The sequence below is a fragment of the Pelmatolapia mariae genome, linkage group LG13 (genome assembly GCF_036321145.2).
Source record: "Pelmatolapia mariae isolate MD_Pm_ZW linkage group LG13, Pm_UMD_F_2, whole genome shotgun sequence".
Lineage (NCBI taxonomy): Eukaryota > Metazoa > Chordata > Actinopteri > Cichliformes > Cichlidae > Pelmatolapia > Pelmatolapia mariae.
The window spans coordinates 24,435,767-24,461,997 of record NC_086238.1 but is presented as its reverse complement, the minus strand read 5'-3'; the positions used below and the strand labels follow the sequence as shown (position 1 = coordinate 24,461,997).

At 39.7% G+C, this 26,231-nt stretch overlaps 1 protein-coding gene and 1 long non-coding RNA gene across 2 annotated transcripts; one reads left to right on the top strand and one right to left on the bottom strand.

The window, feature by feature from the left end:
- Positions 1–3,272: 3,272 nt before the first annotated feature.
- On the top strand, positions 3,273–19,779 carry LOC134639953 (B-cadherin-like). The gene is made up of 18 exons (XM_063491480.1): positions 3,273–3,359; positions 4,387–4,501; positions 5,516–5,604; positions 5,727–5,936; positions 6,340–6,480; positions 7,442–7,597; positions 8,127–8,268; positions 8,541–8,713; positions 9,492–9,620; positions 10,283–10,468; positions 10,644–10,894; positions 15,924–16,066; positions 16,544–16,635; positions 17,191–17,323; positions 17,657–17,872; positions 17,977–18,107; positions 18,372–18,515; positions 18,888–19,779. The coding sequence occupies exons 1-18, from the start codon at positions 3,309–3,311 to the stop codon at positions 19,101–19,103; spliced, it is 2,718 nt and encodes a 905-aa protein (XP_063347550.1). The 5' UTR covers positions 3,273–3,308; the 3' UTR covers positions 19,104–19,779.
- A 3,538-nt stretch (positions 19,780–23,317) lies between these two features.
- Positions 23,318–24,409, bottom strand: LOC135933752 (uncharacterized). Its single transcript, XR_010573925.1, has 3 exons — positions 24,376–24,409; positions 23,888–24,071; positions 23,318–23,413 (listed from the first exon to the last, which is right to left on the bottom strand). It is a non-coding gene; the product is annotated as an uncharacterized LOC135933752 (long non-coding RNA).
- Between the last annotated feature and the right edge of the window lie 1,822 nt (positions 24,410–26,231).

Here is a 26,231-nt window from a genome sequence, read left to right as displayed (position 1 = left end):
CGGCCATCATTAGAGAACATTATAGTGTCATAATCCTGCAATGAACAGACATTTATTGTGAACATTAAATCTTAAATTCTTCTAGTTTAATTCCCCCTGAATGAAAATTTGTATCTAATGTCAGTAAAATAAAAGAATGCATAAGTGTATTTATGAAGGTGGTTTCAAAGTCGTGGTAGATAAAAAATTTGAATCAAAAAGAGAATCAACTTCTACATTAAAGGAATGATTACACATTACACAGTGACTTAAAAGGATCACTCACTCTTCCATCTCAAGAAACTGATAATGCAACATGACACTTTTCACTGCCTTCTTCCTTCTCTGCCCTCACATTCTCTCTGCTTCCTCTTTCTCCCTCCCTCTCTGTCACACACTGATCTTTTATTGGCTAAGTGGTGGTCACTGTAAACTGACCATTCTTCCCACCCCCACATCTCTGTGTTCGAGGGATAGATGATGAAAGAAAGGAGCAAAAGATAACATCACTTAACTGCTTTTCAAAAATCCCCTATCTTCCATGCCTGTTCACTCTTAAACTGTGAGGATTAGACTACACAACATATGATATAAAGGGTATTTGAAATAACCATCTTCAGCTTAACTTGTCATTTTAACAGTAGTTTCATGCACTGGTTGATTTTCATAATTTTGCTTCTATAAAATGTTTTCGGAAGTCAGAGCATATTCAGTTAGACCTTGCATGTAAATTCTAATAACACATTTCCAATCATCTATTGTAATTTTACAAAGAAGAATTGCTGATTAATGTATTAATATTCTAATTAAATATCCATCAGCAATGGTGTGCTTGGTACCAAAAACATACCAAGCACAGAATTCAGAAAGAAAGGAGGGAAGAGGAATCCAGCAGCTAACATTAGCTATGGCTGAGCCTGGCTACATTCATGGTGAGTAAACTGTTTGCCAACGGTGTTTTATTTGCTCATCAGCATCACAATGACAGGATTTGAACAGTGCTGTGAAACTGTTTGTAATCAGGGTATGCTGAAATTTGCTAAACTAGCAAATATTTATAGGATCTGCTAACATTCAAGCAAGAATATCTGTTCCCAGAGTTAACTATCATTTTGGCAAACTTTAGTTAGTTAAAGGTCTGTCAAAAACCGAAATTAATTAGATGGTTTCATAGATGTTATTTCAGTTTTCAATTCAGTAAAAATCTGCTAAGTCGTGTATTAAATATGAAGTTAATTAATATCAGTTTTATGTGCTTATCAGTGTGATTTCCTGAAAGCTAAAGAGTAAGCTAATGTTAGCTGCTAGCTTCCATCAAGTTTCTATTTTCTTGGAAAAGTAATTAGGGTTAGGGTTCTTGTTTATTTTATTTTTTTACTTTTCACACATCTTGGCATTGTTTTAGTTAAGGAAACCCAGTGGACTTGAATATTTCAGTGTAGTCTTAGCCCCCCCTCAAGTATGAATGTGTGTGAAGGTTAGCTGGAAAGTGCTTAGAAGCATAGAAGAAAGTGCTTGTGTGAATAGTCGAAGGTGGCATGTTGTATAAAGCGCTTTGAGGGCTCCGAGAGAGCAGAAAAACGCTATATAAGAATTAGTCTAATTACCATTTAACTCCACAAGCATTTGTTTGTGTCTGCCAGATGTTAGCTGGTAATACTATTATATCCTTTTGTGGCTGCATTTTAGGAAAGCTACAATCTCTGATATCCAGTCCTGTGCAAACAGTCTTGATCTACTCCTCAATTCTTTATATATCACTCAGTCAAGCCTAAAAAGGCAAGTAACACAGGTGAATCGGTGTTAGTTGACAAATAGCACAAGTAAAACCAAATCTTTAAGCACTTTGTTGATCACAAAAACACATAATTGTTCCCGTTTCTTTAGTTGATTCTGTAAAAAAAGAAAAAATGACAAAGAACACAGTGTGACAGGTATAAAATTGTAGTTTTTCTGTTAAAATGCCATTAGAATATCTTGGCATATCTCTGCATGTTGTGCAGTGTATCCTTAAAAATGTGAGGACTGTCAGGTGAAGAGATTCAACAGTGAGTGTCTTATTAAAGCTGAAACGTATCATCAGATTTTGATCTACCATCTAAAAAGCATCTGGTTGGCAACAGCTTTGTTTTTTCAGCATGCCAATGATACACTGCCAATGCAGTAAAAGCAGGCCCAGATAGAAAAACATACAGTGGAACACTATCCATGATGAATTGGCCTCCCAGAGCCCGGATCTCAATATTACTGAAGCAGGAATACAACAGAAAGACCCCAAAAAGATAATCCTGACAGAGAATAGAAGAAAAAGCTACCAACATCTTAAGAAGAACTTTACAATGTCCTTCAAGAAACCTGGAGAACTATTGTTGTAGACTACTACAAACATTGTTCTCTTAAACTATTGGACTTGAATAAATGAAATTCCATTTAAAATAAAGTAGTAGTGCATTCTCTCAGTCAGATGCTTTCAGACTGTGAGGGTAAGAACAGCATGGATGAGAAAAGTCCATTTTTCTTCAGTATCAATTACTGATGTTTATCAGCACATAGTGGGTACGCTTACAACAGCTTATTAGCAAATGGGATGTTGTATATTCAGATGACAGTGAAAACTGAAGCAAATAAAGCTGAATGCTTAAATTTGTATCATCAAATTCTGTATTTGGCTTCTGTTCGGGGATACTGTCGATGATTTCCTTTCAACACTCTGCTGAATACATCCACTGGTTTTCAGACAGACGTTTGTGGTTTTGAGGCTGGTTTCACACTAATGACTTTATAACACTGTTGGTTGGCTTTACAAATGAAAGATGTTTTTCTGTCAGCAGCTTCACGTGTTTTTTTAGTGATTCTTAGTAAGCAACTGTGGATGAAGTCTGAATTTCAGTGTATGTGTGTGTATGTGTGAGAAAGACATGGGGAGTGAGAGACAGATTATCAGTAAGAGGAAATGAGACTGAGAGCTCCCGAATGTGGCTGACTGAACTCAGACTCAGATCATTGCTGATAATAACGCTGTACGCTGCTACGATCCGCTGTGTCTCTGTTGATTATTTATGAACAGAAACTACCTGTTCCTGTAACTTCAGGTGTGACGGGCTGGGATGACCATATTAGGAACACGGAACCTGCGCACCTGTAAGCTGACGTCATGTGCTGAAAGTACCTGAAACAGCGCCTTGTAGAGTCGATTCTCAGTTACAGAAACTACCTTCAGGGGACAACAGGAAGACGCCAAGAAGCGAGTTCACAGAGGAATATATTTAGGATTCTTTTCGTTTTTGGCTGTATACTTGAGAGGAATATTAAAAATACGACTTGGACAAATGGGGACCGCATTGTTCGCGGTTTTTGGTGCTTTAATCGTCGTGTCCCAGGTGAGACTTCCTCTTTTGGTTAATATTTTGCCATCGGTGCTCATTTCTCTCACTGTCCATTCTACTTTAAGTGACAAAAAATAAATGTCGGTTAATCCTGTTACTTAATTGATTGAACTGGACAACACCGGGTATCTTACAAGCAGTTTTTTCGCGGAATAATTTCAGCGCCTCGTTTATGCGTGAAGTAGCCTTCGATTTTAATAAAAAAATACATTTATTAGCTATGGTACTTCCTGGGACTAAGTGGGCCAAACGAACTTGTGGGGGTCTAAAATCCTTATTGTGTGTAGTAGCTTTCTCCGCAGAGCAATCTGGAACAAATTTAAAAAATATGTAAAAAAAAAAAGTGTCGAAACCGCAGAACACACGCGGAGGTTTAGGCCGTCTTTCTTTTTTCTTTTCATACCCTTCCGCCTCGAAGAGTTCGAGGTTGTGAGCGAGCCTCGCCCTGATTCCGCTGATGACGTTGTCTGCAGGTTAATTTCCAGTTCAGAGTTGTGGTTTCGTATGCAAACACGTTTCAGCTTTGTTCACTCCAGTCTGTTTTGTCTTAAACATATCGAGAAGCACTTTAAAAAAGATTCATTAATGTAAAAGAGAAAACGGATTATCATCCAAGTAATATCGTTTTGGGGATTTTAAAAAAATAAATAAATAATGAAAAGTCATTTGGCTTACAGGCACAATTTCAATTCATTCATATAATTACACGGGGCGTTGGATACATTTTCATTAGATTTAAAGTGACAGTTATTTTGTTCTTTATTATTCAGTGTTTAAACTGTGTATATTAAGCAGCGCAATGCTTTGCCAAGGCATGGCATTTTCTGAACAACAGCTCAAAGCTGCACGACGTTCAGCTTAAGGAAAAACCTAAAATCCTGACCCTTTCAAAGCTGAAAACATTTCAGGTTTGAAGTTTTTAATTGTTTTGATTTTTAAAACCTGTAGTTATTCAGTTTCGAACTCTTATAAGCCTGAAGTTTTATTGTACGTCTAACTGAAACTGTTGCTCCTCTCCTAGGTCTCAGCACTAGAGAGAGCTAACAGGCCAACATGTGTGCCTGGATTTGAGTCAAAGCTGCTGGTTTTCAGAGTGTCCAGGGAACATCTGAGGCCGGGCATGAGGCTGGGCAACGGTAAGAACAACCCAGTGTAGACTCGTACATGGGTATTTTGGTAAACGTGTTTTTGATTTGGATGTTAATGTTTTCTGCCTGGATGGTGCTTTACTCTTTGTCATAATCTAAATGAAATTGTTATTGGGTATTTGTTTCTATTGTCCAACATCATTTCACATGACAGATTTGTTTGTATGAAACTGTCCGAGGGTTTAGACCTGAGTTGCAGCCTTACATGGAATAACTCTGCTGTTGTAAAGGACTCCTCCAGCCCAGATGGCCTTCAGCAGATTAGCTGGGCACATTGTTCTTAGTTGAAACCCAAACATGTCTCAGCTTGCTCTCACTCTGCTTCTCTCAGTTACTTTTACCTGCTGGTCAGAGCACTATCCCCGAACCTGTTTTACAGGCTTTGCTATTCAAATGTTGTGAAACACTGAAAAATGAACCATTTTCTTTGGGTTCAATTAACTGAAAGATTTTTAAAAGCTTCTTATCAACAGACTTCAACATTTTTTTGTTTTTTAATAAGCTATGGTTATGCATGTTTGCTTTAATGTGAATATTCGTTTGTCTTTATCAATTGTCTCTACAGAATAACTAATTACCTGCGTTGATGTTTTTTTAAGACAAAAGCAATTCATGATAATCCAATTAAAACGCTGTGTAAATGTCTGTACAGCTTTACCTTGTTTATTTAGGAAAATATTGTGGACATTTATATCTGGACATCATATGCCAGTTTCTGTCCTGTTTCAATACAATTCAGTAAAATGTCATTAAGAGTAGATGCCAACAGGACGTTGTTTTTTTTTTTTTGCTTTTTTAAAGTAAATAATGTTGATAACCTGACTGAGTGTTGCTACTATCAGAGCTAAAAACCATTCAGTCATCTTGCAGTCACTTATACTGCTTTTGTTAAGGAAGAGGGAGTGGTGTCTGTTGCTTTTCTTTGGATACAAAAGAACTTGTCAGATTTTTCACTATATGTACCACATTCATAGTGATTAACTCTTTTCTATCCTTTCCCAGTGGGCTTCACTGACTGCACAGAGCGCACACTATTTCTTTTCAGCACTGATGACAGTCGCTTTACTGTAAAGGCAGATGGTACATTAACGGTGAGTAGAAGTAGAAGATGTTGAAGTAAGATTTGTGAGTACTTATACTAACGAATGTAGTGCATGTTGTATTCCAGATAAGGTTTTATTTTTTTAATAATTTATTTTTTTTTTTTCCCCAGGTAAACAGAGAGGTTGTTCTTCATAAAGGACACCGGAACTTCTTCATCCACTGCTGGGACTCTCAAGGTAACAAAATAACAGTTCCAGTCAGTGTCGTTCACCCTGAGCATCACCATAGACATCACCGTGGAAAGCACCACCATGGAGCCCACACAAACTTCAACATTCAGCATCACAGTACTGAAGTGGACTCTATTAACCACACAGAGGTATGTTTAGAGACACTGTTTAATGGGGCATGAAGGAAAGGTACATTTGGATGGAACTTTGGAGGAATCGATACATGCAAAATGCCTGTTTCTGACATTTTTAGTAGATACAACAGATGGCAAGTTAACTCATGAGGTTACATATAATTTATCAAACTCACAAACTTGAGTATCAACATGTCCTGCTTGCCTGCTTGGTAGGGTCACGATAATGCCTCATTGGCCTTTATGGCTGAGATGTTGAAACTGATGTTAACTCTGGACAGCCACAGACCCGTCATAGTCTGAAAATAATTTAAAACCCATTCTGAGGACCTCTGTCCTCCTACTTGTAGTTTAGTTGTGTTCTAAGTGTTCTTCTATCCAAGCTTTAGCTAAAAAAGCTGTCTGTATGTTCTTCCAGAATGCCACTGATCCACAAGTGCCCATTCTGCAATTTCCCAAGTCTGGTGGAGGGCTGAGGAGGAGGAAAAGGGACTGGGTTATTCCTCCACTCAATGTTCCTGAGAATCAGAGAGGAACCTATCCCCTAAAAGTAGCTCAGGTAAGGTGAACTGAATGACCTTGTGATTAATTTGACAATAAACGTCATTTTATCAAACATTTTAGACATTTTTATTTCTAAATGTTTATTTCTGCAGAGGATGTCGCCATTGTTTACTCTGCAGTCCACATGTCCTTTATTTATTTATTTTTTCTTCCCCATTTAATTCTTACTATTTAATCTACAAAGTTTTGTTTTCCTGGATGTCTAACTAAGACATTTTTACTTGACTGTTAGTCTAAAGTTAACATAAAAGTTAATACTTAAGGGTGCCGGTTTAGCTCGTGCCGTATAGCTGAGAGAGACCAAGATGGGTTCAAGTCTGACCCAGAGCACTTTGCTCCATGTCTTCCCCTCTCTCCCTCCTCCCATCTTACTGTATCTATCAATAAAGGCAAAAAAGGTCCAAAAAAAATTTTTTTTCAAAGGTTTATACTTAAGGGACAAACTTAAAGTTCATTTGTCCCTTACATATAATTAGCCTTTTTCTCTTTTAATTTCAGCTTGTAAATGCCAGAATTTGCCCCATCTCTCTGTGCTTAAACCCCCGGCTCCCCTTGAGCTTGGTTCTGTTGGAGGTTTTTCCAGTTAAGGGGGGGGGTTGTTTTGTCTTTTTCCTACCCACTGTGACCAAGTGCTTTCTCATGGGGATCAGCTGATTGTTGGTTAACTATAAGACTAAGCTAATAAGTCACATTAGTTAAAATAAGTTAATGACACTTAAAACTTATTTCATATCAAAAGAAATTCACCAAATGCTTGGAGAATCTAGCAGTTTTGTTGATATAAGATCACAAGATAAGTCCTTCTAAACTGGATTTCAAAATAACCAGGATTGTGTTGAGTGCCGATTATGCTACAGTGCACAGCCTCTTTGCTGTGTAACTCTTACTGACACTGAGCATGATCTAACTCAGTCCTGTGTGGTGTGTGTTGTTTTTCTTTGTTTGTTTTCCCCCAGATCCGCTCTAATGAAGACAAATCAAGGAAGATCTTTTACAGCATCACTGGTCCAGGAGCTGATCTGCCTCCTGTTGGACGTTTCAAAATGGACAGGCAGACTGGCAATCTGTATGTAACACAGCCACTCGACAGAGAGGAAACAGCCAGCTACACGGTAAGCATCCCCAAATGTTTTTCCAAGTGATTATTGCATTTTATTTTTATTTATTTTTTTATTAAAACATCTTGCTTTGTCCCAGTGTCATGTTAAACACAACACTGCATAGTTAAGAAACAACAGGTTCTTAATGTGAAATATTCAGTTTACAGAAGTATTGAGACTGATCACGTTTAACAAACTGTACTACGTTTGTTAAACTTTTCCTGCTGGAAATTGCAGATCTTTTTATTCGTTCAAAAAGGAACACACAACACCCTTTTGAGAAACAGTCAAACGTAAACAACAAGTGAGGCCTCACAACATCTACAGCAGATGATCAAATATCCAGCCAATAAGTCTTTTCACTGTTTTTTTGTTTGCTCTTTTTCCAAGAAAAATTCATTCATTCAAATTGTTTTTTCCTTTATTTAAAAAAAAAAAAAAAAGGATCAAATTAGTCACCAGTCACATTGAAGTCTTTGCCTCCAATTTAAAGATGAATCTGAAAGTTTCTAAATGACACGAGTTAAAATCTTCTCTGTAGTTTGAAGCACACGCTGTGGTAGAAGGAGCAGGACAAGCTGAGGCTCCTATGGAGATTATAGTCAATGTGATCGACCAGAACGACAACAAACCTTATTTTGAGGTGGAGTACAACGCAAATGTTGCTGAGGCCACGGCCATCGGTATGTATAGAAACCTTATTGCCACTGGACTTCTTTGGTAGTTTTCATATCTTTTGTTCCTATTTATAATTCCTATCCACTATATTTAATGAATCTTAAGATATTTAGAAAATTCTGAAAATCAAAATGACACCAAAATCAAACAGGATAAGTGTTGGGTTGGAAGGAAATTAGCAGACTTTTTGCGTGAAGTCCATTTTGATTTAATACATTTCTTAAATGAAGCAGTGTGAAGACCTTCAGGAACTTCTTTTTTATTTCCTCCACTCCAGGGACTGAGGTGGTTAGGGTTGAGGCCAAAGATAACGATGAGGCAGATAATCTCAACTCAGATCTCCGCTATCGTATTCTGAACCAGGACCCACCACTGCCCAATGAGAACATGTTTGAAATCAACCCAGTTACTGGAAGCATCAGAGTCACTGGTAAAGGACTAGACAGAGAGGTAAGATTTGTTAAACACATTTAAAACACAAGTGTCCTTTTAAAACACAGTAAAAACACCTAAGGGTTGAAAAAACATTTTATAATGAATCAGGATCAGCAGTCTGCCTGTCACTACTAGAAATCGGTCACAAAGAGGGTGCTGCAAAAAAAAAAACCCAACAAGTTTTGTTTTTTTCAAATTGTTTTTTCCTTTATTTAAAAAAAAAAAAAGGATCAAATTAGTCACCAGTCACATTGAAGTCTTTGCCTCCAATTTAAAGATGAATCTGAAAGTTTCTGGTCTGAATCTGAAACAAAACAAGTTTTGTTTTTTTGATAGTGAAACTTAAACTTGACACAGCCATTAAGGTATATGTATAGTTTATCTGTCTACATTTCTGGTTTGTGCCATGCCTCTGGACACACATTTCAAACTTGGCAAATAGTTTGTCAGACAAGTCTGTGTCTTCCATGCAAACTATGGCAGATCAGAGCAATCTGTTTTTGGTGCAGCATCGTAAAACTCTCTGCTACTGACTTCACAGAGCAACTGCAAACAGCGTTGTACCAACTGTTTATGGAATTCATTATTTTAAAAACTTTGACCAAGGCTCTCAACAGCATCATGTTGGCAGGTATTTGTCATAAGCAAAATATTAATATTATTAATATTAATCTTCATAGATGAAGAGCTTTAGTCAGTCCGAAGGCTGTGTTACAGTCTGTAAACTGATGTCAGTGTTTCCTCCTTCCTGTTGATGAGCTGATGTACCTTAACAGTCCCTGTATCTTAACAGAAATATCCACAGTACACTCTGACAGTACAAGCAGCAGATATGGCAGGAGAAGGGTTAACTGGACAAACAAAAGTCATCCTCACGGTGACGGACAGCAATGACAACGCTCCAGTCTTCACTCAGAAATATGTAAGTATGAAGTTCTCGTAACTGCAAACTTCCTGTTTAACTGCTGCCTTTTCACTCTGTTAAAGCAGAACACATTCAGTCTCTATCTAACTGCATTACTAATGTTGCACTCACACATACTGACACAGCAAAAACCCACAATGGTTTTATGTTCATGACAAAATTACATTGGAAGATCATGTGTACATGCAAAATGATCTTCCAATGAATGGTTTTATTGAATCTAAATATTTCAAAACAAACAGCAAGAAAACTCTTAACAAGCAACGATGCTCAGTGATGCTCAGATGTATTTAAAGTCTTTGCATGATAGCTTCTTCTCACTCTGGGTCACAGTTGCCATAAATTGTGAGTTGTGGCTTTTTTGTGCCAAAAGACACAAAAGAAATGATCTTGTTTGATCGGCCCAAACGACTGTGTGCCTTGTTTCTATAGAGAATGGTGAGTCTTTGACAGCACATGTAAAATGTGCAAATGCAGTTTACAAACAATATTTGCCACACATTTAGTTGCAGACTTGCATTAAGTAATGAACCTTATTAGGTCATTATATTTAATGACACAGACTACAAAATGAGGCCGTTATTCTCTACTCCTAGTGAGGAGTCTTTAGATCTGTTTTCACTGCCATGATTTCTGACTCATCCTTTATTTTCCTACAGTATAATGCAACAGTTGATGAAAACAAAAAGGATGTTTTGGTGGTAAAGATGATCGTAACAGATGAGGATGAACCACAAACTCCAGCCTGGAACGCCAAGTTCAAGATCGTCAGTGGTGATCCTGATGGACTTTTCACAGTAAAAACGGGAACTAACAAACAGGAAGGAATCCTTTCTACTGCAAAGGTAGGAAGAAAATCAGGAATTAATTCATAATATTGGGAGATACTTATCTATGAATATTTGTGTCACGTGATGGCAGCATTTTTTGTGATTTCTTGTTACCTAATAAAAATCTGTGCAAACACCCTTATGTGGGCTTTTTTTTTTTTTTCTTTTTTTCTGTCTTCCTTCCAACCAGGAGCTGGACTTTGAGAGGGCCAGCAAGCACACCCTGTTGGTTTCGGTGGAGAATGAGATTCCTTTTGCTCCTGGTGTTTCTGTTGTCATTTCTACTGCCACAGTGGTGGTGAATGTGAGAGATGTGAATGAAGCTCCAGTGTTTGATCCAAAGGAGAAGCTTGTGGTAAAACCAGAGGACCTTGCTGTGGATGAAGTCGTGGTGCAGTACACTGCTTCAGACCCAGACACTGCACGCAAGCAGACAGTCTCGTAAGTCGGGGGGGAGAGACTTCTACTGCTAAAGAAAATTATCACTGACCACATAAGTGCTGCAAACATTCAATTTCTTTCTTAAAATTCACTTAAATTAACACTTAAGCAGTACACAGACTTTTGTAGCTAAAACCCTCAGTCAGGTTTGTTTTTCCTAAGTAACTAAGGATTAAATTTGTGGATGAAACCCTAAATGGTTAAATATCACAGATAAATGTCAAGTATTTAGATTCTGTCTTCTGTTTGATGGTCAAAATTCATTCACAGTCAAGTTTGGCAGATAAAATTACAGAATATGGTCTATAGCAATAAAACACTGAAAAGCTGATACCATAATGGTATATTAGGCCCTTAAAAGACCCAAATACAGTTAATTATATTGACATTGTCTTAATTTGTAATGTTAAGGTCTTAAAGCATTTTTTTTTAAACCCCTAGTTGTAAAAAGCTCATGGGGTATTGTCACCACCCTACTGGATGGGCGCCATGGACACCAATGTTTGTGAATCCAATAACCCAAGAATGAGGCAACTTAGGACATTCAAATTCATACCATAGCTGCATCTACTAGGAGGATGATGGATAGTACTAGTGGCCATCAGTATTTTTAAATGATGCAAGAACCCTGTAACAGTTAATGTGTTTAATTCTCGCTAATGTGCCACCGTGAATTTATCCTGGCGAGTAAGCAGAGGAACAGAATCAGAAGACTTTAACAACAAACAACAACAAACTTTATTTATATAGCACATTTAAAAACCAGTGGTGTACCAAAGTGCTTAACATTCAAGAGGATGAGATGAAGTAACAGGGAAGAATGAGGGCTATGGCAAGGTACCAAAACGTGCTGGCAGGTTGAATGGCATTAAAACACACAAAGGCAAAAGAATTGCATATAAAAGCATAAAAGAAAGCTAAATGTAGAGGATAAAACAGTCAAAAATAAAAAATGAATTTAAAGTAATTGAGAATAAGCCAAAGATAAGAAAAGCGTTAAGCTGACTATCAAGCAAGCGTTAACTGGTAGAGAAGGCGAGGCTAAATAAGTGGGTTTTTAACCGCGATTTGAAGGAATGGATGGAATCAGACTCGCGTATAGCGATGGGGAGGTTGTTCCATAAATCGGGTGCAGCCAAGGCAAACGCGCGGTCACCTCTAGTCTTCAGCCGAGATCTCGGCAGTACCAAGAGTGACTGGGAAGATGATCTTAATGCTCTAGTAGGGGTGTATGATCTAAGTAGCTCAGTAAGGTAGCTTGGCGCTATATTGTTAATAATTCGGAAGGTAAGCAGCAAGATTTTGAATTGAATGCAGTACTTAACGGGAAGCCAATGCAGATCAGCAAGGACAGGGGTAATGGAGACACGCCGCCCACTACCAGTAAGGAGGCGAGCAGCTGCATTCTGAACAATTTGAAGTCTATGGAGGAGAGTAGAGTTAAGACCGAAGTAAAGTGAGTTGCAATAATCCAACCTAGATGTCACAAAGGCGTGGATAAGCTTTCCAAGGTCCCTATGTGGAACATAATGTCTGGCCTTGCTAATAAGACGCAATTGATGGAAACAAGATTTCACAACAGAAGACACTTGTTTATCGAACTTAAAAGAGCTATCCAAAAATACACCCAGGTCACTAACAGTGTCGGTGAGGAAACTGTTAAAGGAACCGAGGGCATCACGGAGTTGGCCACGGGGGACTCTACTGTCAAACACGACAATTTCCGTTTTCCTGTCGTTTAGAATAAGAGAGTTACCTGCGAGACAATTTTTGACCTCACGCATGCACTCGCGAAAGCCGTGCAGAGACATAGAGGGATCATCAGTTAGCTCGAAATACATCTGTATGTCGTCGGCATAACAATGATGTGCGATGTTATACTTCTCAAAGATTGTGCCTAAGGGGAGCATATACAGTGAGAAGAGCAGGGGGCCAAGGACAGATCCTTGAGGCACGCCGCAGGAGACAGGTGCAGCAGAGGAGAAATAAGGGCCAAAATTGATCGAGAAGGACCGTCAGGTATGACTTAAACCAGTCTAGGGCGGCACCTCCAATGCCAACTGTGTGTTCAAGCCTCGCTAATAGGATGTTATGGTCTACCATATCAAAGGCCGAGGATAGATCTAGTAGGACCAAGACTGAAGAGCGTCCGGAGTCAGCAATCAGAAGGAGATCATTGAGGACTCTGAGCAAGGCCGTTTCAGTACTATAACAGGGTTTGTAAGCAGACTGAAATTTATCATAGATGGCATTCGTATCCAAATATGGCTGGAGTTGTGAGAGAACAATCCTCTCCAGTATTTTAGACAGGAATGGAAGCTTAGAAATCGGCCTATAGTTCCCAAGATCGTTATGATCAAGGTTCCTTTTTTTAAGAACGGGCTGGACAACAGCGTGTTTGAAGGCTAAAGGAACAGAGCCTGCAAGTAGAGATATATTCATTAGAGATAGGATGCTGGGTCCAATTACACTGAAGCAATCCTTAGCTAAACGAGATGGAAGGATATCATAGGCAGGAGAGGTGTTCTTTGATTGGTCAATAAATCGCTTGAGAGTATGGAGTGACACCGGCTCAAACTGTTGAAATGATGATGAACAACCAGGGGTGGGAGTAAAACTCGACACTGGAGGGAGCGAGGACTTAAGATGTAAGACTTTACAAATAAAATGAGTTAAAAAAAATTTCACAGAGAGAAGGAGAGCACGCCAGTGGCAATTCAGGACACGGGTTAACCAATGAGTTGAAAACATTAAAAAGGGATCGGGGGTTGTGACCATGAGTAAGAGTGATTTTAGACAGAAAGGCAGCTTTGGCCGTTTTAGCAGCAAGTTGAAATTGCAACCGGCTGGCACGCAAGATATCATAAGAAACCTGGAGTCTATCTTTCTTCCATCTTCTCTCATCCCGGCGGCACACACGTCGCAAAGCACGTGTAGAATCATTTAGCCAGCATCGGGAAAAGGATCTAGGGTGCTTCATTTTAACAGGGGCAACAGTATTGAGGATGGAGGAGCATGTGGAAAAAAGGTGCTAGCAAAGTCATCAGTCGTGGAAGCCAGGGAACAGTCAGGAATGGAAGAGGCAAGTTTCAAAAAAGACATTGAAAAATTCTCCACAGTTCCAGAATTAATTATACGTGTAGGGCGTAGGAGAGCATCAGGGTGAAGTTCAGAAGTACATAAGTTAACATCAAAGATAACAGGAAAGTGATCAGAAATCCCAACATTACTTATGTCCTTAATGCTAATGTCCAAGCCATATGAAAAAACCAGATCAAGGGTGTGGCCCCTAGCGTGGGTTGGTTGATTAACCCACTGGGCAAGATTAAAAGAGTCCGTTAATGCAAGGAAGTCTTTGGCTAACGGATCATCATTACAACAGATATGAATGTTAAAATCACCCATAATAAGCACACAGTCATATTTAAAAATAACTGAACCAAGAAGGTCAGCAAATTCGTGAATAAAAGTCTTATTGTATTTGGGTGGCCGGTAAACCAAAACAATCAGAGAAGTTCGCGAGGCGGTCATCTCCAGAAATTGAGCCTCGTAACTGATGTAGGAAGAACAGGGTAGCTGTCAGACTTTGTATTTGCATTTAGAGACCGAGGCTAAACCGCCGCCTCTACCGCTAAGCCTCGGAGAGCTAAAAAAGACACAGTCCGGGGGGAGAAGCTCAGAAAAAGGAAGCGACTCACCAGGGCAAATCCAGGTCTCCGTCAGAAAGAGAGCATCGAGGCTCATGGTGGAGAAAAAGTAGTTTAACACAAAGGTCTTATTTACCAGCGACCTGACGTTGAAAAGAGCCATCCGTGTCCAGGGCGCAGCATCCGCACGAGTAGCACGCCGCAGGGCTCTGAGGTTGCTGTGGTTGACACCACGTCTGTGCGAAGCGATCCAGGTCCGAGCAGGGAGGCATGCCGCTGGGAGGGCTGGGTAAGCTTGCTGTGAGACGGAGCAAATCCACCGGTGGCCAAGCAGTTTAGCGACGGGGCGATCACTGGAGACTGCACGGAGAGAGCGTAGCGAGTCCCCAGAAGCATATGGGTACACCGTAGCCCGTGCTTCAAGGTAAGCTTTCATACGCACACGGAATCCACTCCTTTTACCGCGTCTCCTGTATCGTTTCTTATACAGATTAAAAGGGGGTAGGCAGGGAAAGCGAGTGGGGGGCGTCTGGTCGTAGTGGGGCGGCAAGTCCCAAAGTCCAGTGTCGATCGAAGCGATGTGAATAGGAGAAACGGAGGTCTAGGAGTGTTCGCCGGTCGTATGTTAATAATGCACAGCCACCTGATGAGCATAATATAAAGAAAATAAAAAGTACTATGCCATAATCCAGAAGCCGGGATAGAGAGGGTAAAGAGCAAAGAGGCAGATGCAGGCGAGAGCGAGAGTAAAGACGGCCAGCCATAGACACCGGCGCCATCTTGCGCCGGTGTCTATTGCCCCTTGGGGATAAATAACAAACAACCGAGCAGCATACGTTGAAGATAAGGACAATAAGAACAGGCAATAGGAGTGAAATAATAAATACACAGAATATACAGTTTTAAACTTAGTTTTAAAATTAAAGTGACTGAAGGTGAATAAATAACTGCAAGTGACTAAAAGTGAATAAAGTGTCAGTAGTGTAAGAAGAGTGTAGTTTATGTTTATGGGTGTGGGAAATGTTCTTATCAGCTGGAGTTAAAAAGCAGAGTGGCTTTGGGGACAAAGGTGGCTCTCCTCCTCTCAGTCCTGTAGGAAATGCAGCTGAGGCGTCGCCCAGAGGAAAGCCATTGAAATGTGGGGTGAAGAATGTGAGAGGGGTCGTTGATGATTTTGGCTGCCTGTCTAAGGGCCTGTTGGCTGAAAACCTGTGCCAGAGTTCTGACAGACAGTCCAATGATTTTTAGAGCACACTGATGCAGTGTGCTGCAGTCAGAGGATGTCCAAAATCAAATAACACATTGTGCCATATTGTGAAACATGCTAATTGTAATCACCCTGCCTCACAGTTTTGCCATCTTTCTGTGACTGTCTTGTACAGGTACAAAATATTGACTGACCCTGCAGGCTGGCTGAACGTGGACAAGGACACAGGTCTTATTAAAGTGAGAGCACTCATGGACAGAGAGGCTACCTTTGTCACAAACAACAGATACACTGCAACCATTGGTGCATATGATAATGGTAGGTGGCAGTTAAGACAATTATAATTTATAACTTTAAATAAAATTCCCATTTCTGAAAAGTTATGGAAGAACACTTGTTCAAATGGATAAGTTGGGCTAGCCTGTATACTGTCACTTAAGATAAAGTTGTAAGACAAGAAATTCTATATTGCACAGACTGATCACTGAATGATGGAATGGAATCTTTTTTTCAATATAAATTCCAGCACAAACGGCCTTTCCTGGGACATTCCCAATTAATAACATTGCAACCCTTAATTTGAATAATTTAATAATTAGTAATTCAGTAATTCATTTGATCTTAGCCATTAGTTTTAGCCCTCAAATCTTTGTTTTAAAATCCAAGTGCCAGTTATAAGGATCAGAAGTCTAGAGGAAAGTCTGTGGGCATTACTATGAACTTGGGTTTCTTCAACAACCTAGTGAAATATCATTGTAATAAATGTTATTCTCCTGATGTTTGTTCTGTTACCAGATGCAGTCCCAGCTACAGGAACTGGTACTCTGATCATTCAGCTGGAAGATGTCAATGACAATGCTCCTGTCGTTGAGCTGCGTAACATTAAGGTGTCTTATTTCTCATCAGCTCAACAGCGGTTTTGTGTTGAACACGTCTAATGGTGCAGAATCTTTCTATGTAAAGTCAGTGTATTTATAAGCACAATTTAAAAATGATACAGGTTGACCAAAATGTTCAAATAAATTGAATAAAACAGAGCTTTAAGTTCTGTTAGAACTGTGTGAGGTTAAGAGGGTGCTAATCTGTTTAGGCTTAAAAACAAACAGAATTTTGAAGTCATTTCTAAAATGTTCTGGAAGCCAGTGAAAAAGAGCCAAAACATGGAAAAAATGGTCTTGCTTACGTGTGCCTGTCAGGAGTCGGGCTGCTGCATTTTAACAAGTAGTAGATGAGAGAGCAGAGCACGGCTGATTCCAAAATGCTCTGTTGCTACTGCAACAGAGCATTTTCATCAAGCCTGGATGAAATAAAGGCATGAATTACTTTCTCAAACAGTAAAATGTAGTGAACTTAGGATGGGGTCAATTAAAAAGTGCAAGTCCAAGTGTGCAGTCATGTGATTCAGCATAAAGAAAAGCTTCACTGTGACTTTGTTTCCTCAGGTGTGCAACAAGGATTCAGCTCCTCAGCTGCTGTCAGTAACAGATAAAGATGGACCAGAATTTGGACCTCCCTACTCAGTGTCTTTACAGGGCATGTCAAAGACCAACTGGACCGCTAGGATGAACGACTCCAGTATGTACACTGCTAACATGTGACAAGTACAAACTTATGCTGTCCAATAAGATGGCCAGAATTTTAAATATTTTGGTTCAGAAACCAAAATAAGTATTTTTTCCTGCTAACGTGTGATTTGCAAATGTTAGGATTGTTTAGGTCAGACATAATTCAGTGTTCACCACTGAACATTGAGATTGGAGTGATTGGTGCTTGTGTGAGGACATTGTTGCTATACAAGACTTAAAAAAAACAAAAAAAAAACAAAACTGTTGCAACGTGGCTTTAAAGAGGTGGTAAAGCTTTGTGAAAGTGAGACAAAACAAATCCATGCTGTCTTGTTTATTTCAGGAACGGGCATCATCTTGAATTTAGGCACTGAGCTGCCCAGTGGAGAGTACAGTGTTATACTGAGAGTGGCAGACAAGCATGGCTTGGAGCAGGACAGCATCATCAAAGCTGAAGTGTGTGACTGCAGGGGTGCAGAACCGACATGCTTAGGCCGTGCTGTAGGTGGCAGCAACCTGCCCCTTATCCTCGGAATACTTGGAGCCGTCCTGCTGCTCGGTGAGTCACACATCTGTAGTCTCAGGACGGTGCATCTCTTTCCTTTCCCAGCTAAGTGGGATTTGGTTGGTTACTGTGTGCTAAACTTTGTGCTCTGTGTTCAGCGCTGTTGCTGCTAGTGCTGCTGTTTGCAAAACAGAGGAAAAAGGAGAAAAAGGAGCCACTCCTGCTGGATGATGGTGTCAGAGACAACGTCTATTACTATGATGAAGAAGGAGGTGGCGAGGATGATCAGGTAAATGGACACTCATTCTGATTACACATTAATCAAAGCTGCGCACACACAAGTCTCAGGAACAGAAAACCTGAGATTTTCTTTTTGAGAGGAAATGTTTAAAAAGGCTGATCAAATTTGTTCCATTTCAGTGATTTGACCCAGGCTTTTTAGTGATAGAAAAGTTTGAGTAGACAACGGGCTAAGTGAATGAAGAGAGTGGATTGCAGAAGTACAGCAAAAACATTCCATATAATAATGCATCATTAAATCACCTTCTTTCAGGACTATGACCTGAGTGTTCTCCACCGTGGCCTGGACAACCGTCCCGATGTGTTAAGGAATGAAGTAGTGCCAAACTTCATGCCTGCTCCTCAGTACCGGCCACGGCCTGCCAACCCCGAAGAGATTGGCAACTTCATTGAAGATGTGAGTGAGATTCTAAAGCTCCTTAAAACTTAATGTGACACTGAGGTGTGAATTCAGTGCGTCATTTGATAACATTGACCACAGTATTACAGAAAATGGGAACCTAAGCAGAGCCACAGGGTTTCATGCTGGGTGGCATTACTTTGGCTCCAGTCATGGTAGAGGGAATTTTAATTTATTTACGTTTTAAGAGAAGAAAAAGAGGGAGTTGTTTAATTGACTTGCTCCCAGATAAGTGGCAGAAGTTGGATGTTTTTTTTCTAACAGTACATCATGTCTGTGCTTTAATAATGGCCACGTTCATTAATCTGTTACTTTATTCTGCTCCATGTGAGGTAATTGAAGTAAGTTGTGTAAAATTTCCTCCAACAGAATCTGAAGGCTGCAGACAACGACCCAACAGCACCCCCTTATGACTCCCTGCTGGTGTTTGACTATGAGGGAGGTGGTTCTGATGCAGGAAGTCTCTCCTCGTTGAACTCTTCAAGCAGTGGAGACCAGAACTATGACTGCCTCAGTGAATGGGGCCCTCGCTTCAAGAAACTGGCCGACATGTACGGAGGAGGAGATGATGACGATATGCTGTAATCATACCATATCGCATGGCTGCATGTTTAATTTGTAAAAGCAAGCCAGAAAGGGACTTTCAACTACACATTTTGTGTTTTTTATAGATATATATGTGCATTGTGGTTTGCCTTCTCACTGCAATCCCGTTAGCAGTTATCGCCCACTGCTCAGAAGCCAAAGGATGAGTTTTTGTTTTGGTATGAATGCATTAGGCTCTGTATGCTGTTTTGTTTTGTTTTGTTTGTTTGTTTCATTTTGGGTTTTTTGTTGTTGGTTTTTTATTTTTGTTTTTTAAAAAAAACATCTGTTTGACCTTCAGCTTGAAGACTAATACCTTGTTACTTATTCTGTTGAATAAGTGCTGGAGCCACAGTGAACACTTCTGTGTAGGTTACTGGGCGACACCTGAGACACTCTGAGGCTCGTCAGTCACACTGGGAAATGTGTTGCTTTATTCTATAGCATTTGTACTAATGGTGTCCATTTGTTTAAAAAGTAAAATTTGAAATGATTAGGATGAAATCCAGGTAGCTTGCATGTGCCATGTCAGCCTTTGACAGTGTGCTCAGTGAGTTATGAATACTTTTTAAATCGTTTCCTAGGGATCTGTTCATGTCTTTTATTACAATGATTTGTCAAAAACGAAATCTTTGAGACACTTTGTGAAATTAGCTTTGTTCTTTATAAAATTGTATTAAGCCAACAGTGGATTTGTGTGGTCTCTAATTTCAGTTTATTACCAACTGCATTAAAACATGCAGTGCAATAAACAACAAGCTCCATGTGAGAGAAATTCTTTAATTTCATTGTCACTTCACTGCAGGTGATTGTAGAGAAAGACTGACCCACACAAGTTGCTTTTATTTCTTTCTGATCTGAAGTGTGATCAGCTTCATATGATTTTGGACATGACTTTGCTGTCTTTGGACACATTACCCAAGGTGTTTAGGTGTATACAATATAAATAAATTTGTACATGCACAGTAGGCCACTTCCTCTTGTTCAACAATGGAGGCACATTCTAGACAGATGTGTGAAGTATAGTAAATGTACTGTTGGTAGCAATAGTCTGGGTTTTGTCCAACCTAAATGCATTCACACTTGCTGTAGTAAAGTGAGTGTGTTAAAGGTTTCTACACGTTCTTTGAAGATGAATTGGAGCTACACTAATGTCCAAGCACTTTCTCAGGAATCACAGACTTGCTGGTGTGTGGAATTGGGTTTCTGATAATTACAGACCACAGAAAATGTGATATTTTTATGGTTATAATAATACTGTGTGTGAATCTAATTGATTTTGGTTACACTTTAAGTTGTAACCAAGGCCTAATTACTACTCCCATAGTATATTTAGCTTACTTTGTTTTTGTTTTTTTTTAAATAATTTTTAACAACAGTAGCACAAGATGAGGACATACAAGGTTAACAGGAAAAGCTGTAAACAGCTTGTCCTGGATGGGAGAAAAATAGAATTGAAATCTCAACTGTGATGAGCCTGATATGTTCATCGACACAGATGCAAATGTGGATGCAATTTTGCTCACATACCTATACTAATATATGTATATTCATGCATAGTGTTATCTATAGATACACGTACCCATGCAGTCATACAAAAATACTGATACACATAAATGGATCTGTATGTAATTACAGAATTTAATTAGATGATGTAATTAAGTGCCAGTATTAATAATAGAAGACATTTGCTGGAAGGATCTGAAAAAACAAATAACCCTGAGAAGTTGAAAGGGAAGCTTGAGGTGACATTGTTCAAATCAACAATATTAGTCTAAGTAAAGTGGTTGGTGATTTCCAAAGTTTGACACCATCTTTATTGTCCTTAGACTGAGGCCGTTTCTCAATTCTCAAGTACGCGAGTACGTACTGGCCGAGAACGCACGGGAGAACACCAGCGTACGTGATGATGTCACAGGTCCGGAGTTTCTACTACTTAATTTAACTGTGAGTAACATGTTATGAAGCTTAACTTTAATCACAGCCAAACCGGTTTACTCAGGGACAAATAAAACACTGAAATAAACCAAACATTAACATTTAGAAGTGATCTAAGTGACTTATATATCATTTTTAACCTCAGTAGTGAAACCTCTATTAATAAAAATAGTGTACATGTACATACGTGTACATACCTTAATAAAAACAAGCAGGTGAGATGTTGGAACGCTTCTATTTCTATTTTAGTGGCCACTCAATACTATAGACAGCTGCTGGGGTTTCTTTAACCTGAGTAGTGAGAAGACCGCGAGCGGGGGGGGGGGGGGGGGGGGAACGATGTGCCGGGAGTCCGCTGTTGAGTTTTGGACGAAATGCATTCTGGGATATTTAGCTGTACCAAGTCACCACCGATGCATGTTCGATAAAACGGCCGGAGCGAGAACACATCCGGGACTTTTTCGCGTTCTCGGCTTGATGCGTACTTCGAATTGGAACAGTACTTGGTCTCCGACTGATGACGTATCACGAGTACACGAGAACGCAAGTACGCACAAGTACGCATATTGAGAAACGGGGTATGATCTGCCAGCTCTGAGCTGGACTCCAGACCTTCATTGATGGTCAGCTCAGAGCATGAACACCATGCAAAACATCCTTGTTTATATGGCTCTCAGCAGTTGTAGATCCTGTATGAAGTCGGCCTAGTGAATCAGATGTTTCTCCGGGGGTTTCCTGATTGGTATATCTCTGGATATCAGAATGTTACTTTGTAGGGCTAAAAACAGGGCTGTAAAAAAAAGAAAATAAAGGGAATAAAGACAGAAAATGAATTATTCATTCAACAACAACAACAACAACAATAATAATAGTGAGTAAATGGGAAAAAATGTATTTAAAAAAAAAGGTGAACTTTAACACTGGTCCTTCTGTCTTGCCACCAGGACATCCTGGTGGTAGCCAGTGTGCACACTTTGAGCAGGGTGCTCTGTGGTGATATCTTGATCTTTATCGTGGAATTGTATGCAGTGGTATTGTTGTGTATTATGGTCAATAGCAGCTTTAATAGTGACCTACACTATGTTGCAACCTCTGCCTGTCCACTCTTTCTTTATTTTTACTAGAACTAATGCAGTGTTCCCAAACTTTTTTTGCTAGGCCCCCCTTTGTTTTACAGGAAAAATGTTCGCCCCCCCCCCCCCTTCCCGCGCGCGCACACGCACACACACGCACGCACAAACACATCCTCCAACCACACACACCCATATTCCATTGCGGTTTATTTCACACCTCAAACATTTAGTAAACAATTAAGCAAATACAAGTAATCTGCAATAAATGACAGGTAGTAATAAAATACACTACTAACTCTTTGATGCTACGTCCACACCTACACGGGTATTTTTAAAAACGCAGCTGTTTCTATGCATTTGGGCCTTTCGTCCACACGTAAACAGCGTTTCGAATCACCGAAAACGGAGATTTTTTAAAACTCCTTTTTTGCGTTTCCATGTGGACGAGGAATACTTATCACACAACGTCAAAGGATATGTGCCTTTTTTTCATGTCACGCTGTGTGCACGTTATTGTTTACATGAGATGAATTGCAGAATGGCAGATAGAGACAAAATACTGTTAATCTGACTATCTTGAGGTTTTACACGCTTACATATATGCACACAGTTACTGTCCGTCTATTTAGAAAGGCAGAGGTGTCACGGTGTAATTATTTTACGTGTAGTTGTTTTTTTTCCTGTGTAATAATATTCAACATTGCTATCAATACATTTATCAAAAAATGCCTCTCTGTGCAAAATAGGTTCAAAAACATAAACAGCTGTGGGATACTGTTTGTCCGCAAGGAAACATTGAAACAATGTTTAGTCAATATCAGGCGATGTCAATGAATCAACGTTGAGGTGTGACGTTGACCTAACGTCACTCTTGAACCCTTTTTTAATATTGAAACAACGTCAGGTTTTGATATTGAATCAATGTTGAAACCTGACATTGATTCGACGTTATATTTTCTAACACTGTTGACATTGAAACAATGTCAGATTCTGATATTGAAACACTGTTGAACTATGATGTTGATTTTCCACCTCTTTCGCACAGTTGCTTTTTATTGAAAAAAAACAAAAAAACAAAAAAGGTCAATAGACATGTATCATTTGCAAAATACTTTATTAAAAGACAAAGTTTCCTATTTACATTTCTATGTTTCACGTCACTTTTTATTATTTACTCCGGGATGGGGATGCGTCCTGCACCACCCGTACGATCTGGAGCGTATCTGAGCCATTTCTGGACTGCTTGAGCAAAGACCAACTCAGACATAGAGTTCGCCCCTACCTGCTGCGCCAGGCCATCTAGGACAAAAATAGACACACACACACACAAAAAAAAACAAAGACAAAAAAAAGGAATTAGAGCACATGAATAAGCTCTTGTTAATTGTCTTCAGCAGGGAGAAAGTATGTAAACTCCTAGGCTGATAAACATGAAAGTCACCAGGCGGAAATCAGCAAACTGCTGCATTTGATTCCCAAAGAGCTATAAGCTGAAAATGTGATATGTCTTAGCATGGTGTGCCGTGTATCCTTTAAAAAAAAGAAAACATGGGGTCGTCGGGCTGTACAAAGTATACAACCCGAGGACAAAACAAGCCGAAGACCAAAGACTCCATCTCCAGATTAACCAGACATGTAAGTCTTGTTATTAAGAAACACAAAGTAATATAGCAAAAAACAGACATAGGAAATGTGAAACGCACCCAGCACATCAATTGATCCCTTTATTGTTCACTTTAGGCTCATAAAACTACAATAAACGGTAAAACTTACCAAATATGCATCTGCACAGCGCTGTCTCTTTAAATGCCCTTTTTTGCTTTGTCTGGTCCTTGTTTTTTTTCCCCTGTCCAGTTGAGTACAGAGGCCAGCTCCTTTGTAATGGCATAAACCATTACACGGCGGACTCGCACCTCCAGTGTGGTCCAGCAGCACCAATCAACGCAAAGCGTCTCACCTATAGACACATTTTATGAGATGGAATTAGCGAGTCTCATGTCTTAAATGTGTATGCAAGTGCTTGTGTGTTTACTTCATGCAATTGATGATAGAAACATGTCATTTAGTTTTCCCTAAAGCCTGATTTTCAAGTCATACAAAGAATAAACCAAAGTATTTGCAGTGCAATGTATTTCTATTCCCTTTTGTTGGATATTTATTTGTTAGTTCTTGTAACTGCTAAAAGTGTTTACTAGTTTTTGCCTGTCAGATATATTTGTTATACCATGTAAACTGTGAAATTCCAAGATTTTCAAACTTGCCTTGTAATAGTGGCTTCATAGAGTCTCTGGAATCTACAGGAAAAAAAAATCACAACAAGATGACATTCAGGAGTATAAACTGGTGTTTTGAAGATAAGAGTACAATGACATTGTGATGCAGCTTTAAAACTTTTTTAAAAGCATACCATCTATAGGGAAGACATCGACATCAGACTGCATGCTGGGGAGATCACAAAGCTGTGTCGGTTTGTGTGTTGTGCCGGAGTGGCGAAAGGTGCCGGAAGCTGGGTGGGGCATTATGATGGTTGCTATCAGTGGGCTGGGGGGCAGACTGCGGAGTGGTGAGGGCTGTTAAGAAAAAGAACAACTTGTCAAAAAAGTTTCCTTGTGTCAGACACAGATATGTACACAGACACTAGACATTATTTTATTACCTTGTATTTTCACTCGAGGGGCCTGGGGAAACCGTTTTTTGTAGGCTGCTCATCCTCGGAGTCCGTATATGTGTACAGGGGATTTGGTCTAAAGAAAAGAAATTAAAAACGGTCTTAAGTAATTGTAAATGTGCTTTTGGCATATTTTTTCCTAAAGTTACAGTTTGATTTCTAACAACACACACAGGAAACAGAGACGTGCAAGAAGGTACAGCATACAATGAATTTTTGAAGTGCACAAGTGTACACGGCTTTGCATTTTTAAAAAGTTTACAAACTTCCACTTTTTGGACTATATTATGTGGTGATATTGCAGTATGCAAGCACCACAGATATGTATAAAAGACAAGATCATAAATTCTTAACAATCAAAGATATGTTTGTGAATAAAAAGGTTTTACTTGTGCTTTCTTTTAAGACTGGTCTGGGTTTCTTCTTCGGACTGAAGGTCAGACGTATCACAGTGTTCACGTAGAGATCTCTGAAGACTGCGTTCTGCTTCGTGAAATGTGCCTGGAAATACAAACACAATGTATGGCCAGACATACATTACGTGTGGACAAAACGTGCAAACGCATAGAAAAATCAGCGTTTTAAAAAATACGCTGGTACGTGTGGACGTAGCCTTATTCATTATTCAAGGCACAAACGGAAAGTCATGTACGCGTGCAACGTAAAGTTAGGTGAGCGTGCAACGTACAGTCACGTGGGCATGCCGCGTGAGCATTCGAACTGAGTCTAAAGTTTTCGTGTGCGAATTGAAGCGAGTGCTCTCCAATCATCAAAAGTAACAAAGTCATTGAACACATTTATACAGTTACCTTTACATTTACCAATCATACATCACAGATTTACAATTTTTTGTGGTACTATGCTAAAAAGCAACTACAGAGCGTCTGGGTCAATGGTCGCCGAGGCGACGGCAAGGCTAACAAAGGAACCCTCGAAGCGTTAGACTAGCTTTGTAAGGGAATATAACGGAAAAGTATGAAACGAAAATGTTTTCTTTGTTGATAGAATTTGTGCAATTGTAGTGAGAAGTGCAATTTATTTGTTGCCGGACTGTAAGATGAAAGTAGACACAATTTCGGGCTCCCACATTTTGTCCGAAACTGTACATTAACAAGTTTTTTTTACTGTTATTCAAATGCGACCGTGGAAATAACGAATAGAAGAAAATTCATTCATTCTTACCTTATACTAATCGTGGTGCAGGCCATTGCAGTGCATGAACTTATGCCTTCTCCGGTCAATTCCGCTGAGAGTAAATATAAGCTGTGTCCAAATTCATGGGCTGCATCCTCCTGAGGACCCAGCCCACGTAGACCGCGAAGACCGGGTCCTCAGGAGGATGCAGCCCATGAATTTGGACACAGCTATAATGTCCCGCTCTACTGTACAAGACCTGGAGGGTTGTACCACTGTGAGAGGGGTGCTGCAGAATAGTCCAAGTGATCGCTG